Below are 14,818 nucleotides of genomic sequence, written 5' to 3'. Positions count from 1 at the left end.
CAAGGGGGACACACTCGTGGGCGTCGGTACTGGCACTGGACCCCTCCTAGTACGGCGGTGTGTCTGACGGCGGGTGTGCACCACCACTGTCAGAGACACTTGATTGCACTATGAGAGACCCTATGCCAGTGCCCGCGCCCAAGAGTCGGCCTACCCACCTGTCCAGGGCAACGGCACTCGCACGGTTTTGTGCGCTAGGTGGTGACCCCGGCCATGGGGGGGCCGCCCACTTAGGGAGGTTTACAGAGTGGCATATGTAGATGTGGGTCATTCAGCTGCTGCAAAAGGCGAAATAGGTCAAGTTCACGAAATAGGAGGAGGACCAAAGCAAGCCATTTTTCTGGCAACCTATGTGTCATCAAGGGAAGGTGGGACAAAATCCTTGGAAACCCATGCATGGTTCATTTTAATGAAGGTTAGATCATCCACATTTTGGGTTGACAGACGGGTCCTTTTTTCTGTCAGGATTGATCCAGCTGCACTGAAGACTCTTTCCGATAGCACACTTGCAGCTGGGCAAGCGAGCTCCTGTAAGGCATATTGTGCCAAATCAGGCCAGGTGTCCAGTTTAGCGGCCCAATAGTCAAAGGGGAATGACCTGTGCGGGAGAACATCGATATGGGAGGAAAAGTAGTTGATAGCCATAGTTGACAACTGCTGTCTCCTGTCACTTTCCATCGATGCAGTATTACCAGTTGTGTGAGCGGTCCGTGAAAAATCAGTCCACAACATTGTCATGAAACCCCTGTCTCCAACGCCACTTCTGCTGTGTGCACCACGAACACCTCTGCCAAGCTGCCCCCGGCCAGTACGGCTCGTGTGAGAACCATCACCGCTGCTGTGTGCTGGGAATGTCTCAACCAACCGGTTAACCAGAGTTGCTTGTTTAGTAGCCCATATTAGGTCAAGGTTCTCCTGTGGCATGATGTTTTGTAATTTGCCTTTATAGCGTGGCTCCAGGATGCTGGCCAACCAGTAGTCATCATCGTTCATCATTTTGGCAATGCATGGGTCCCTTTTTAGGATCTGCAAGGCATAATCTGACATGTGGGCCAATGTTCCCGGTGTCACTGATGCACTGCAAGTGCTGGGTGGAGGAGCACTTTCTGGCAAATCCACATCCCTCCAGTCATGCACAAACCCTGTACCAGACCTTGCCACGCCAACATTTTCACTTGCTTTTTATGCATGTCCCAATAGAGAGAGGCATTTGCTACTTACAGTTACATATATTTTACAACAGAGTATTTATGCACGTTTGTCATACTGTGTTCTGTTTCTGTGTTTTAGTTCTTGGGTGGTGTGAACAGGGTCTTATTGACCCGTTCAGTTTTTGTGCATGTGTCATGTGTTCTGAATCTATTGATTTCTTGCTTATGCAAGCTTTGGGAGTTCCCCGCCTCTCTCTTTTGGGACATGCATAAAAAGCCATTTTGCCCAGCGAGCCCATACCGGGCAGCACCTTTCTGAACCCTGCTCATGAAGGTATTATTCACATGTTCAGGTTTTTAAATATATTAGATAGGACTGCTCCGAGAAGGGTATGCCTTGACGCGGCGGAGTGGCTTAGCGTACATTTTTTTGCAAAAAAAACGTATCAACAAAATACCCTGGTTTTGTTAACATCTTTTACTAGCATTTGCAGTTACATATATTTTACAACAGAGTATTTATGCACGTTTGTCATACTGTGTTCTGTTTCTGTGTTTTAGTTCTTGGGTGGTGTGAACAGGGTCTTATTGACCCGTTCAGTTTTTGTGCATGTGTCATGTGTTCTGAAACTGCAAGGACAATGTAGTGCTCTGAGTGAATGTACCAGCAGAATCATCTATCAGTGGCTGTGCATCAGTGCACTCCATGTCAGATTCATCTTGGCCTGGGTAATTCACCATTTCACTTGATAATCCAGGCATGGGTATGTGAAAACAGCTCCATGGAGTAGTCATTAGTATGGCCTGCGTCATCCTTCAATCTTGGTTGGGGTGAAGGACACAAGGAAAGGTGTGGTTCATGAACATGAGCCTCCAATGACGACTCAGTGCTTTTATTTTTTACAACTTCAGAAGAGGAGGCGATAGAGCTGGAGGCTGAGTCAGCAATGTAAGACAAAACTTTTTCCTGAAGCTCTGGCTTTAAAAGCGGTTTGCCAACTCCTAGAAAACTAAGCCTTCGAGGCCTTGTGGAGCCAGGCGATGACGCAGGCTTCAACACCTCCTGCATTCGGTCCTATTTTGCTTTTGCCACTACCATCAGATCCACCACCAACACCATCATTACCAGCTGCCAACCCCCGCCCAATTCCATGGCCTCTTCCACCAGCCTTCCTCATTTTTGGTAGAAATGTAGACAAAATCCAACAAACTATACAGTAATGTAAAACAAGGTACAAGGTGTCTATAGGACAGGGGAGATTTTGAATTTCTGCACACACTTGTGGACACTGGACACTTTTGGATTGTGTGAGGCCCACTGAATATCACAGCGCTATGTCACAGGCTCGATGTCACAGGTGTGAAAAATGTCACTAGAGGATAATGGAGATTTTGAATTTCTGCACACACTTGTGGACACTGGACACTTTTGGATTGTGTGAGGCCCACTGAATATCACAGCGCTATGTCACAGGCTCAATGTCGCAGGTGTGAAAAATGTCACTAGAGGATAATGGCGATTTTGAATTTCTGCACACACTTGTGGACACTGGACACTTTTGGATTGTGTGAGGCCCACTGAATATCACAGCGCTATGTCACAGGCTCGATGTCGCAGGTGTGAAAAATGTCACTAGAGGATAACAGAGATTTTGAATTTCTGCACACACTTGTGGACACTGGACACTTTTGGATTGTGTGAGGCCCACTGAATATCACAGCGCTATGTCACAGGCTCGATGTCGCAGGTGTGAAAAATGTCACTAGAGGATAACGGAAATTTTGAATTTCTGCACACACCTGTGGACACTGGACACTTTTGGATTGTGTGAGGCCCACTGAATATCACAGCGCTATGTCACAGGCTCGATGTCGCAGGTGTGAAAAATGTGACTAGAGGATAACGGAGATTTTGAATTTCACCACACATTTGTGGACACTGGACACTTTTGGATTGTGTGAGGCCCAGTGAATATCACAGCGCTATGTCACAGGCAGAAATTGGCTAGTGTATGACAAACTACAAGGTGTATATAGAATTGGGCAAAATAGGAATCTCCCTAGAGTGTAGGTCTGTAAGAACGGAACAAGTCCTCGACTTATCCTTACAGAGCGACACACAGATAGCTTCACTGTGGCCATGATAACAGCCGTTACACGGTACTGAGAGATGAGTGTGCACGTACACGGCTGTCCGGTGTACGTAAAATTGTCAAGCTCCGTGTTTTTTAAGTATACGGACTGACACACGCTGTCTCTCTATAGTTTTGAATGTGATCAAACAGCAAATATATTTAACTGTTTGAAAACTAGACAAAACTAGAAGGTGCAGGTCTGTAAGAACAGAACATGTCCTCGACTTATCCTTACAGAGTGACACACAGCTTCACTGTGGCCGTGATAACAGCCGTTACACGGTACTGAGAGAGGAGCGTGCATGTACACGGCTGTCCGGTGTACGTAAAATTGTCAAGCTCCGTGTTTTTTAAGTATACAGACTGACACACGCTGTCTCTCTATAGTTTTGAATGTGATCAAACAGCAAATATATTTAACTGTTTGAAAACTAGACAAAACTAGAAGGTACAGGTCTGTAAGAACGGAACATGTCCTCGACTTATCCTTACAGAGCGACACACAGCTTCACTGTGGCCGTGATAACAGCCATTACAAGCTACTGAGAGAGGAGCGTGCACGTACGCGGCTGTCCGGTGTACGTAAAATTGTCAAGCTCCGTGTTTTTTAAGTATACGGACTGACACGCTGTCTCTCTATAGTTTTGAATGTGATCAAACAGCGAATATATTTAACTGTTTGAAAGCTAGACAAAACTAGAAGGTGCAGGTCTGTAAGAACGGAACATGTCCTCGACTTATCCTTACAGAGTGACACACAGATAGCTTCACTGTGGCTGTGATAACAGCCGTTACACGGTACTGTGTGAGGAGTGTGCACCGCTGTATGGTGTGAAAAAATGCACGCTCAGTACCTCACCAGGACAAAAAAAAAAATTGGGATTGCTTTTAAAAAAGCAGTTTGCAGAGCAGTGGGTAAACAGCAATACAGCCGTCAGGAAGCCTTAGAAGGCAGCCTAACAACCAACACCGCTGATCCAGCAAAATATAGCCTTCACTTGCACTGCACACACAGTGACTGGTGTGTTGTACAGGCAAAACCGCTAGCAGCAGAAGCAGTTTTTGGTGTCTTCTTCCCTGCCTAACGCTCTCCCTACAAAATCAGCAGCAGCAGCTCTCCCTATTCTGAGATCAGCATGAGTAACATGGCGGTTGGCGTGCACACCCTTTTATACCCCCTGTGACGCCCACCAAAGCAAGCCAATCACTTGCATGCCCTTCTGAAAGATGGTGGTGACCCCTGCCTATGTCATCACGTTGCCCACAGTGTCCGTGGATCCTGATTGGCTGAAAAAGAGCCCAAAACAAACTTTTGAAACGCGACTTTGGCGCTTAAGTCACCGACCTCGTGGCCGACCTCATCCTAGGGTCGGGTTTCGTTTCATGAAACCCGACTTTGCCAAAAGTCGACGACTTCTGAAATTTTTCAACCCGTTTCACTCAACTCTAATCGTGACCAATGGATCCTGCTAGCCAAAGCCATAATGGTAAAAAATAACTGCACCTAGCAGTTACTCAAGGTTTCTTTTAAAACAGGGGTGCACATGCTGTATCACAGATATTATGGGCCTATCAGGAAAAATCTCCTTTTTATGGAATGAAATGGCTGGACACAACTGAGGTCGAATCAACATCCAGGTTTATTTCTCATATATGAGGAGACAGCTCAGAAAAATCATATCACCTCAGAAGGGATAAGGCAGAGTGTCTGACTCATCTCGGGTTACATCTAGTTTTATAATCAACATTGAAGCACATCAATATACAAGTTGTAAGGGAAAGGAACTAGTTAGGCATGTCTCCTCCGTGATGGGTCCAGAACCTTCGGGGCTGTCACCTAAGTCGCAGGGGGGAAAGATTAAAGTGCGAGACCACACCCTGTACTCGAGCGAAGGGGGCGTGGCCAAGCTGAGAGAAGGTTCGCAAGCGAGGATTCAAATAGTTTGGGCAGGAACATCGAGCGCGCGAGAGACCTGTGAGGTAAAATCAACTGAGAGGTGACTGGGCAGAGTAGAACAGAGCCTGGGACGGCAGAGCGCTTTGCCAGGAGACTACAGACTGAGTACCACTGAGATACCGCTGTCCCTGCTGACATCTCTGCCCTCACTGAGACCGCTGACACAGCCGACAACTCTGCCACTGCCGCCCCCGAAGACAGCACTGACCGTGAGAGACAAGGTCTGTGAACTGGAGTTAGGCGTGTGTCGAGTTGACACAGCAAACCGGGCTGCCCATTGTAAACTCTGTTTGGGCAGTGCTACAAGTCTCCATTGTGTTGTCACACTCACCGCTAAGGTCAAAGACGTTTCCCTCTTCATCGCTTCATCTTCTGGACCCAAGACCTGCATCAGGATCCCGAGGAGAAGCTGCCATCGTCAGGACCACGAGAGGACACCGCCATCGTCAGGATATATTATACTAGCTTCCTCAGGACTTTGTCAGTCCTCCACTGCGACGCATCCTAAGCAACTCCAGTCACGGTCAGGAGTTTAACCGTGACTGACACCTGAGGGATAAGTAGTATTTAATTGTACTGTCTGCCTTAATTATTCTTGTGCTTTAAGTTATCCCCAATAGTCACTCGCTGTATTAGAGAATAATATCCCTCCGTTTTCTCCCTGAGTGGAGTTTTCTGTTGTAAAATAAACCCCTATTACCCTTATTCTGTGTACGGTCCGTTACTGTATCCTACATACCTGCAGTCTCCTCACAAAGTTACATACATTTGGAACATTTCCATTACTACAAGATAAGAGAAACCTTTCCTCACACATTGATTATATTTTTTAATGTAAGTACATTGTTCTTAATAACCATCCACATGTCTTGGGAGTAGGGATCACTACCTGGCCTTGAGTATCCCACACAAAACATTCTGGAAGAATACATCACCACACAAGAAATCTTACATGTCAGCAAAAATAATGAATATAGACTTTATAGAAAATTCTTATATTATGTTAAGCTATCAAGGATTACTATAAGATTCTATAATATTAAGCTTTTAAGCTATCAAATTTTAGGATTTCTATAACAGGGCAGATTCACTAAGGGCATATAAAAAGTGTTAACTGAGTTCATGATACCAGCGAACAGCAGGGATGCGTGATAGTGCTCGAGGACTAGCTAATCCAGATAGAGATGCGTAAAAATTAAAGAGGTTGTACACTACTTTAAAATTGATGACATATCCCCAGGATGGGTCATCAATGTCTGATTGGTGGAGGTGCAACACCCAGCACACTCACCGATCAGCCATTCTTGGTGCAGGTGGCAGCCGAACGTACTCAGTGTATATATATATATATATATGGGCCACATCTGGCTACTGCACATTCACCCTATTCAAATCAATAGGGGGCGGATGTGCAATACCCCACTGTGGCCACTGTCAGTAGAAGGAGTAGGTCTCTAACTGAGCACTTCCAGCCGTCGCAAGAACAGCTGATCAGCAAGGTTGGGTGTCACACCTCCTCCGATTGGACATTGGTGACCTATCCTGAAGATTAGTCATCAATGTTAAAGTAGCGAACAACCTCTTTAAGCTTCAGTAACTACATAAACATTTATTCATAATAAAGACATACAATGACAGGCAAAAGGGTAACAATGTTTTGAACTTTTGACTTTCAGGCTCCATATCTCACCATCCACTACTGCTTCGAACATGAGACTACCATAATTTTATAGACAATCATCTTGGCTATCTCATACATAAAGGGTAACTGAAAATACCAGGCATACAAATATTCAGTCACATATAACAGTGGAAACGAACACTTGTGGGTAGAGTTGAAGAAAAAACTGTACACATACCCAAATGAATCGACCAGTATGCACCAACTTTGGGAAGGTGTAAAAGAGTCCTGGGATCAGATTTCAGTTGAGATATGCTCAAATCTGAACGAAAGCTTGCCCAGAAGGACTCAGGCAGTGTTGAAAACCAAAGGTGAATTTACAAAATACTAGCAAAATAATAAAAATTTACATTTTTAGGAGCAAAACGGTGACATGACAAGAATCTGCAAAACTCATCATATGCTAAATAGCTGCAAGTCAAAGTTATGTATGAGATAGCAAAATGATTGTCTATAAAATGATGGCAGTCTCATGTTTGAAGCAGTAGTGGATGATGAGATATGGAGCCTGAAAGTCAAACGTTCAAAACATTGTTACCCTTTTGCCCTTCAGTGTAACACATTAGGGGGTTAAATCTTGCTGTTAGGTTTCCTTTAAATGTGAGTAGCTTGTGATAGAGTAACATTTGACTGCAAGGAAATGTTTGATTGCAGAGTGACTGCTGAATCACAAAAAGCTAAACCACATCCTACTTGTTCACTCAGTAGCTAGATCCTGGGCTCTAGGTCCTGGATGATGGATCACAGGGTTACTAGGCATTGGGAACGTAGATAAATAGTAACATTTTTAATATAAAGCTTTTTGGGCATTTCACTTGGTCAATGAAGTGAGATATTGTTTGTATTCCTTACTTTGATGTATTGAAATGTACAACTATTAGGGTTCTGCCAAACAATTTCTAGAATTAATAAAGAGAGACTAATTTTAATGAATTGACATATTGTTTACCATTCATAATGAGACAATTTTTAAATTGAAGATTTAATACTTCTACTATGAACATTGGATCAAGTTTTCCATTTTTTAGGCTGATATAATATTGTGTAGCAAACAGCTTTCCGTCACAGCATTCTTAATAATCACATAACTGTGAATCATTACCTAACCTTATACATAGATGACAAGAAGGACAATACAATAAATATTCACCAAAAACTCCTGAAACATGTCAGAATGTGTGACCTCATTAGATTTCAAACCGCTTTATAACTGAAAATATGTAAATGTAAGTGTGAGTCTGGGGCTACACAGAGACGTGTTGGGCGATCGCTGTTGTCTGAAAAGTTTCATGACAAAACATCCGTGCAACTTGTCTGCAACTTGCTGTCAAGCAACTATTTTAGAGCTTTTGCATTGTTGTAAATAACACTGCCTAGTCGCATGTTTCCAAATAAGTTTTCTGTCACTGGTTGCAAGTCCTATGTAATACAGGACACTCCCCACATGAGACTTATGTGCAACTTATCTGTAACCTATTGCGGGATTATTCCACTCAGGCTGTGTTCACACACAGCTTTTTTTAGCGGTTTTTACCGCGGTTTTCACTATAAAACCGCTAAAAATAAGCTGCACAGTCATTTCTATGCATTTTGCACTTTTTGTGCACATTGATGCGTTTTTTACCGCGAAAAAACCGCATCGCGGTAAAAAATGCAGCATGCTCATTAATTTTGCGGATTTTCCCCGTTTTAGGTCTCTTCCATGTGGTTTTAAACCGCTGCGGAAAAAAACCTCATCAAAAATGCATCAAAACTGCGCAAAAAACGCAAGCGGAAAAATAGGTGCAATTTCTGGGAAGGGATTCAGGTTTTTGAGCAGAAAATTTCTGCAACGTGTGCACTTAGCCTTAGTGTCCATGGCCCACCTCTGAAACTCAGAGAAGTACTTCTCGGCTGGCCAGTCTCCTTGCTGAATTTGGTGCAGTGTGGACTCGAGGTCGGGGTCGTCGTATATAAGGCCCAGCTCCAGAAAAAATTCCTCCACCATCTAAAGCGACTGGGAGTGACGGGGGAGAAAACACCCATGCTTGGGGGTCCCCCTGAAGGAGCGAGATTACTATCCCCACACGTTGCTCCTGTGTACCCGAGGAAAAATGACGTAACCTAAAGTACAGTTTGCAGGCCTCTCTGAAAACGCCCCCCCCCCCCGAGAACTTGTCAGGCAAAGCGATCTTGGGCTCCACTACAGTTTACCTGGGAGACATGATTCCTACACCAGATGTATTAGGGTGCTGCAAAATAATAGTGCGTAAATCTGCCACCTCCAGTCTGGGCTGCTGCAATTGCCCTTTCAGAGCAGTAACAGGATCCATAATGGATCAAGAAAATGGTCACGGTCAGAGCTAAAGTCACTACACAGCTGTCGGGTGACCAGGGGCTCCTTCCCTGTCGCTAACACTAGGGGCGCCTTAGCTCATCCTATTCCCCAAGATACATCTGAAGGTGAAGATACCGGAGCATCCACCCTTGCCTTATCTCCTGAGTCAGCTCTCTATCTGTTCTCTTCCCCAATTCAGGTGTTTTGTATCTGAGAATCATGAGGATTGGGTTACCTACTTACTGTTATCTGAATTCGCAGTAAATAATTGTTGTCATGAATCTACTGGTAAGTCTCAGTTTTTCAGGCATATGGGTTTTATCCTCAGTTCAGCTTGTTTAATAAGAATTGCTCTTCTGCATTACCTGAAGAGGAACAATTTTCATCATCTATTATGTCCTTAAGGCAGGGGGCTACAAATAATTTGAGGAAGATGGGATCCAAATGTAAGAGTGTGGCTGATCGGAGACGTTTGGTGGGTCCGGACCTGTGTGTTGGTGACTTGGTGTGGTTGTCCTTTAGGAACATTAAGATGAATGTTCCATCTTGGAAACTGGGCCCCAGGTTTATCGGTCCTTATAAGATCATAGCCATCATCAGTCCCATAGCATTTCGCCTTGGTTCGTCGGTCGCTTCAGTATCTGGTACATTGGAGGGGTTACGGTTCTGAGGAAAGGATGTGGATATCAGCATCTGACATCCATGCAGCCAAACTGATCCGGTCTTTTCACGTGGCATACCTCGATACACCCGGTCCTGAGGTTCCGGAGGTCCCTCGTAGAAGAGGGGGAACTGTCACGGGGTTACAAAAACAAAGAGGAGCCAGAAGACCGCAGCGTCTGATTGCTCCTACTCCTGCACTGAAAAGAAGCACTTCACCTTCTTTTTAAATTGTGTTAATTTCTTTTGGCAGAACAGGGGTTAATCAGCCATGTTTGGAGCTCTGGGAGTCTGAGCTCTCAGCTGAGATCATTAGCCACTCCTATCCCCTTTATAATCTGGGTCCTGATTGATTTGAAACACATCGTCAGAGATAGTTCATCCTGCATGGCTTGGAGGAGAGGTGTTTTGGTGGTTATATGAGGAGTTTGGAGGAGTTATCTGTGACTATTGCATAGGTTTGTAAGTGTGGTAATTCCCTTCCCTTCTCTACTTTTGTTTATTCCCCATCCTCTACTCCCCGGTGCATTCCTCTGTTATATGTGAGTGAATATTTGTATGCCTGGAATTTTCGTGTTACCTTGTTCATCGGGTTGGTGTACTGCAGTGCACGGCAGCATCCCTCTGTCACTTTCCCACGCTCAAGAGTTCACCGCGGGTCAGGCTGGGAGGCTGCGCTGACGTCACTGATGCTGATGCCAGCAGCTTCTAATTCATTCCTCAGTGGGTTACAGCCAGGACGGTAACATTAGCACCACTCTCGGTTGTAAACTATTTAACTGCCAGATATGGATTACGCCGTCGGACTGTTCGCCTGGACAGGTATGATATATTGGTGGAGATCGAGGGCATCGTTTGGATTAGTAGAAGAATAAAGATGGCAAAACTGTGCTCTTTCCTTTTCAGTAAAATATTTTATTCTGCTTGTGTGTGTTTTTATTTAACCCTTTAAAAACTTTAGAATTAGTAATGGAGAGGTGTCGTATTGACACCTCTCCATTACTAAGCCAGGCTTAATGTCACCTTACAATACAAAGGTGACATTAACCCCTTATTACCCCATATGCCACCCGTTACAGGGCAATGGGAAGAGAGAGGCTAAGTGCCAGAATAGGTGCATCTTACAGATGCGCCTTTTCTGGGGTGGCTGGGGGCAGATGTTTTTAGCCGGGGGGGGCAATGACTATGGTCCCTTTCTAGGCTATTAATATCTGCCCTCAGTCACTGGCTTTCCCGCTCTGGCGCAGAAAATTGTGCGGGAGCCCACACCAGTTTTTCCGGTAATAAATTCTTTTAGTAAATACATACAGGTCCCAAATTTTACACACACATACTACTAACAGTATTAGTCACTGAAATATATAAATCTAACTGTTCTGCATGAGTTTACTGTATGTAAATCATGTCTCCTATCCTGTCGGGTTCTCCAATGATTTTACAGAAGCAGACAAATGAATTATCGGCTATTCTGCTATCTATCTGTCTTTCTATGAAATATAAAGATATATATATATATGTGTCACTGACATATATATATACACACACACCTATTCTACGTGTATACAGTATATCTACTATTCTATCCTATTCTATTCTATACTGTACGCGGCATATCATTTGCCGGCTTTTTATCTATCTATCTATCTATATCTATCTACTGTATATAGATATAGATAGATAGATATAGCTATATATGATTTGAAGATTATTTGATATTAAAACGATGTTTCCAGTTGTGTTTTACAATGCAATTTTAACATGAGCTTTTACATAGAGAACTGCTGTATGTAAAAGCTTATGTTAAAATCGCATTGCATACGGATGTCACACTGTTACTAGATGTGAGTAAATAGCATCCTCGCATTGCAAACGGATTACATACGGATCACTGTTCAGGGAACATTTGTGGGATTGTCGACCGTTAAAATTGGACTGATTTTTTTATACGGTAAGTGTGACTCCAGCCTTAAAGAGAGACAGAAGTACTTGAATTCTCTGTGTATCGTGCATGGGAGACACTCTGCCAGCAAGTATCTATTAGCTCAGATATACAACTAGTAGAGATTTGTTGCTAGAGTATCTACTAGCTCAGAGTCTGCAGATGGGAAAATTGGTGAAAAACGTAAGATATACGTCTTCTAATGACCAAAAATAGCGTTATTTTTTTTTACCTACACATACAGGACCCCTTATTCAGAACAGTCACTTGATCGACAGGCACCCTTTAGAAGCCCCACTTAATCAAGTTCATATTGGTAAAATACATTACACTTTAATGGAATAAAGATATGGATGGCAATAATGCGCGTAAGTTTTACCGTATCCGACGACATGAAACAATTTCCTTTCTTTCTATCACAGAAAATATATTATTTTTCTCTGTTGGAGTAATGCTGTATAAAAGCCACTTACCTGCCAATATTTGAGCAGATCTCAGAGTCTGCAGCTACAGCTCCATTTATAAATCCTGCACAGTCGGATTCTCTAAGCAAAAGAACTAAGGGGATGACGATCACAATAGCCAGGAAAAGGGCAACGATGAGAGAATAGAACAAACTTTTGGATATTGCCATTGTACCAGGATGTGATTTCTTTGTAACCAAGTCCTAAGCAGTCTGCATGTTACATTCTTTACAATGCTGTTCTTTCCTGGAATTCCTTAGTTTTTCACTCCTTACTATAAGCTTTCTTCATAAATCTTCTGTCTTGCTTGGTCTTGAATTTGCTTGGTGAGGAGTAGAGTAACTTTCACTTGCAAAGTAATTTTGAAAAAACAGGATATAAAACGTCTTTATCCTTTTCAGATCCTTCCTCGTTCTAACAGCTGCCCACCCCCCCTCCGTCACATCCATACACAACAAGCATTCAAAGTTTGGCTGAAAAGAAAATCACTGAGAACTATGGCCCCAATTCATAATTTGCTATTTATTAAAGTCATATTTCTTTTTTCTTGTCGTGTGATATTCACTGACATTTTGTGCTCACACAGTTAATGAATTTTGGCGCAACATCAAAAATGCTCTTTATTTTTGTCTTCAACTGGTTTTTACAACTTTTTTTTAGTGAAACGTCGTGAATCCTTTAAAATGTTGCATGCTAGTCTTCAACTTCTATCAAATGAATCAGGAAGGAATGAATTCTGTTTGGTTTGTTTGCATACATGAAAGCCACAGTTATTAATGTTCTGAGTTTCATGGTCTGTGATTTTCAGATGGGTTGCAGTTCCCCTGACCCAAAGTCAACCCACACTTATATTCTTGGCCAGAAAATCACAGTCCATACACAGACTGTGAAAGTCCGACATATAAAACCGGCTTTAAAGAGAATCTGTTGCCAGCATAATGTAAGAGCAGAGACCTTGGCTCAAGCGATGAGTCACTTACTATGATGCTTGCTGTAGTTTTGATAAAATCACTGTATTTTTATAAATAAAGGATGAGTAAACCAGCTGCCATGTAGTCCTCCATATTCATGAGCTCTGTATAACCCCACACACTCCACTGATTGGCAGATTTCTGCCTAGGCATAGTGTGCACAGAAAGCTGCCAATCAGTGGTGTCGGAGGGGTTGTGCACTCAGAAAACCACAGCAGATAAAACAGCAGAGTAAGCGACACATCGTTGGAATCAGGATGTATGCCCTTTATTATGCGTCTCGAATGTATTAGCAAAAATCTGATGGTAGATTTTGTCACGGGTGTGTCAGATGCAACAGACAGTCGCTCTACATCTGGCTACAGAAGGTCTCTGTGTTTGGCATTGCAGAAGCCTTAATCCTTCTGACTGTTAGACCCAGCAGCAACCTTCCTCCGGCTCTAATTGACACACCTGGACTTGGTGTTTTATAAACCCATAGTCTGCTTCAGGAAATTGTCGGTGACATTCACTTTTTCCCTTGTGAAGGTGTAAGGGGACAGAGAATGTTCTTGCTCGTTGTATGTAAATATGTTATTTAATGGTAACACTACACTTCTAGTGTATTACCACTGTATAAGTAATTGGTACTGCTGCATCTTAAATGTATTACTATTAATGTTATATGCTCATTGCTTTGCACAACATACTGTAAGTATAGGGCAAGTGTAATGCTGGGATTGGCCACTAGATGGGGGCATCCTAGCAAACACTAGTTGTAGTCAGTAGATAGGTTTAGTGGAGGGTTAACATAATAGGAGGAGCTGCCAGGAGTTAAGGTTAGAGCAGAAGGGAAGTTATTTCAGACCTAGCCAGGGTGCCCGAAGTGTCCACATGGGCTGTAGGCCCAGGATGGCTCGGCAGTCACGTAATGTTAAGCAGCTGAAGCCCACGTTATCCACGGCAACTGGGCATTATTGCAGTGGGCCAGTATAGTAGACAGAAAATGTGGTGACTCATAGCCTGGGCGGACGCCTTTAAGGCAGTAGTCAGTTGGAGTGAGGAACAGAAGGAAGTTGAAGCTTCGCAGGGAATGGTACAGACGGGCCGGATGCTTTTCCAGAGGCAATTAAACCAGGTGGCGGATGATTTCAAGTCTGGGGTGAAACAGGCCGAAGGAATTGTCATCATAGCAAGATTAGGCCTAGAATAATCTGGGTAGCAGTCTAAAACGGTCCGGTCCGGACGTGTGCCGCACAGAAGCGTCAGCGAAGCAGGGAAAGCTGAAGAAATGAGCAAAGTAAAATGTGAATTCCATGATGTGCTAACTGTGGATATAATGTATGAAGTTCTAAGTTAAGAAAACATTCAAGTTATACTGGACTGTGTCTCCATTACTGGGAGTCGCCTGGAAGAAGGGCCGTTGCCACCTGGGAAGCACCCAGGGGGACATGAACCTGAAGACGCAGGCATGCTGAGCAAAGGATTACAGTTTTCTGTGAGGGAAGGTCGGGACACAGATGCTTCAGTGTCTCTGGCCATGACTACATTCCTGGCCTCCCCT

At 43.6% G+C, this 14,818-nt stretch overlaps 1 protein-coding gene across 1 annotated transcript in view; it reads right to left on the bottom strand.

Annotated features, from left to right (window-relative positions):
* GGT5 (gamma-glutamyltransferase 5) overlaps positions 1-12,700 on the bottom strand; it is a 312,974-nt gene extending 300,274 nt beyond the window's left edge. The window contains exon 1 of the mRNA XM_073563774.1: positions 12,314-12,700. Within this exon, the coding sequence (XP_073419875.1) occupies positions 12,314-12,474 (161 nt within the window). The 5' untranslated portion in view covers positions 12,475-12,700. The remainder of the gene's footprint in view (positions 1-12,313) is intronic.
* Positions 12,701-14,818: the final 2,118 nt, after the last annotated feature.

This window comes from Dendrobates tinctorius, unplaced genomic scaffold (assembly GCF_039654945.1).
Source record: "Dendrobates tinctorius isolate UK_male_01 unplaced genomic scaffold, ASM3965494v1 ptg000397l, whole genome shotgun sequence".
Classification (NCBI taxonomy): domain Eukaryota; kingdom Metazoa; phylum Chordata; class Amphibia; order Anura; family Dendrobatidae; genus Dendrobates; species Dendrobates tinctorius.
This window is presented reverse-complemented; position numbering and strand designations above follow the sequence as displayed.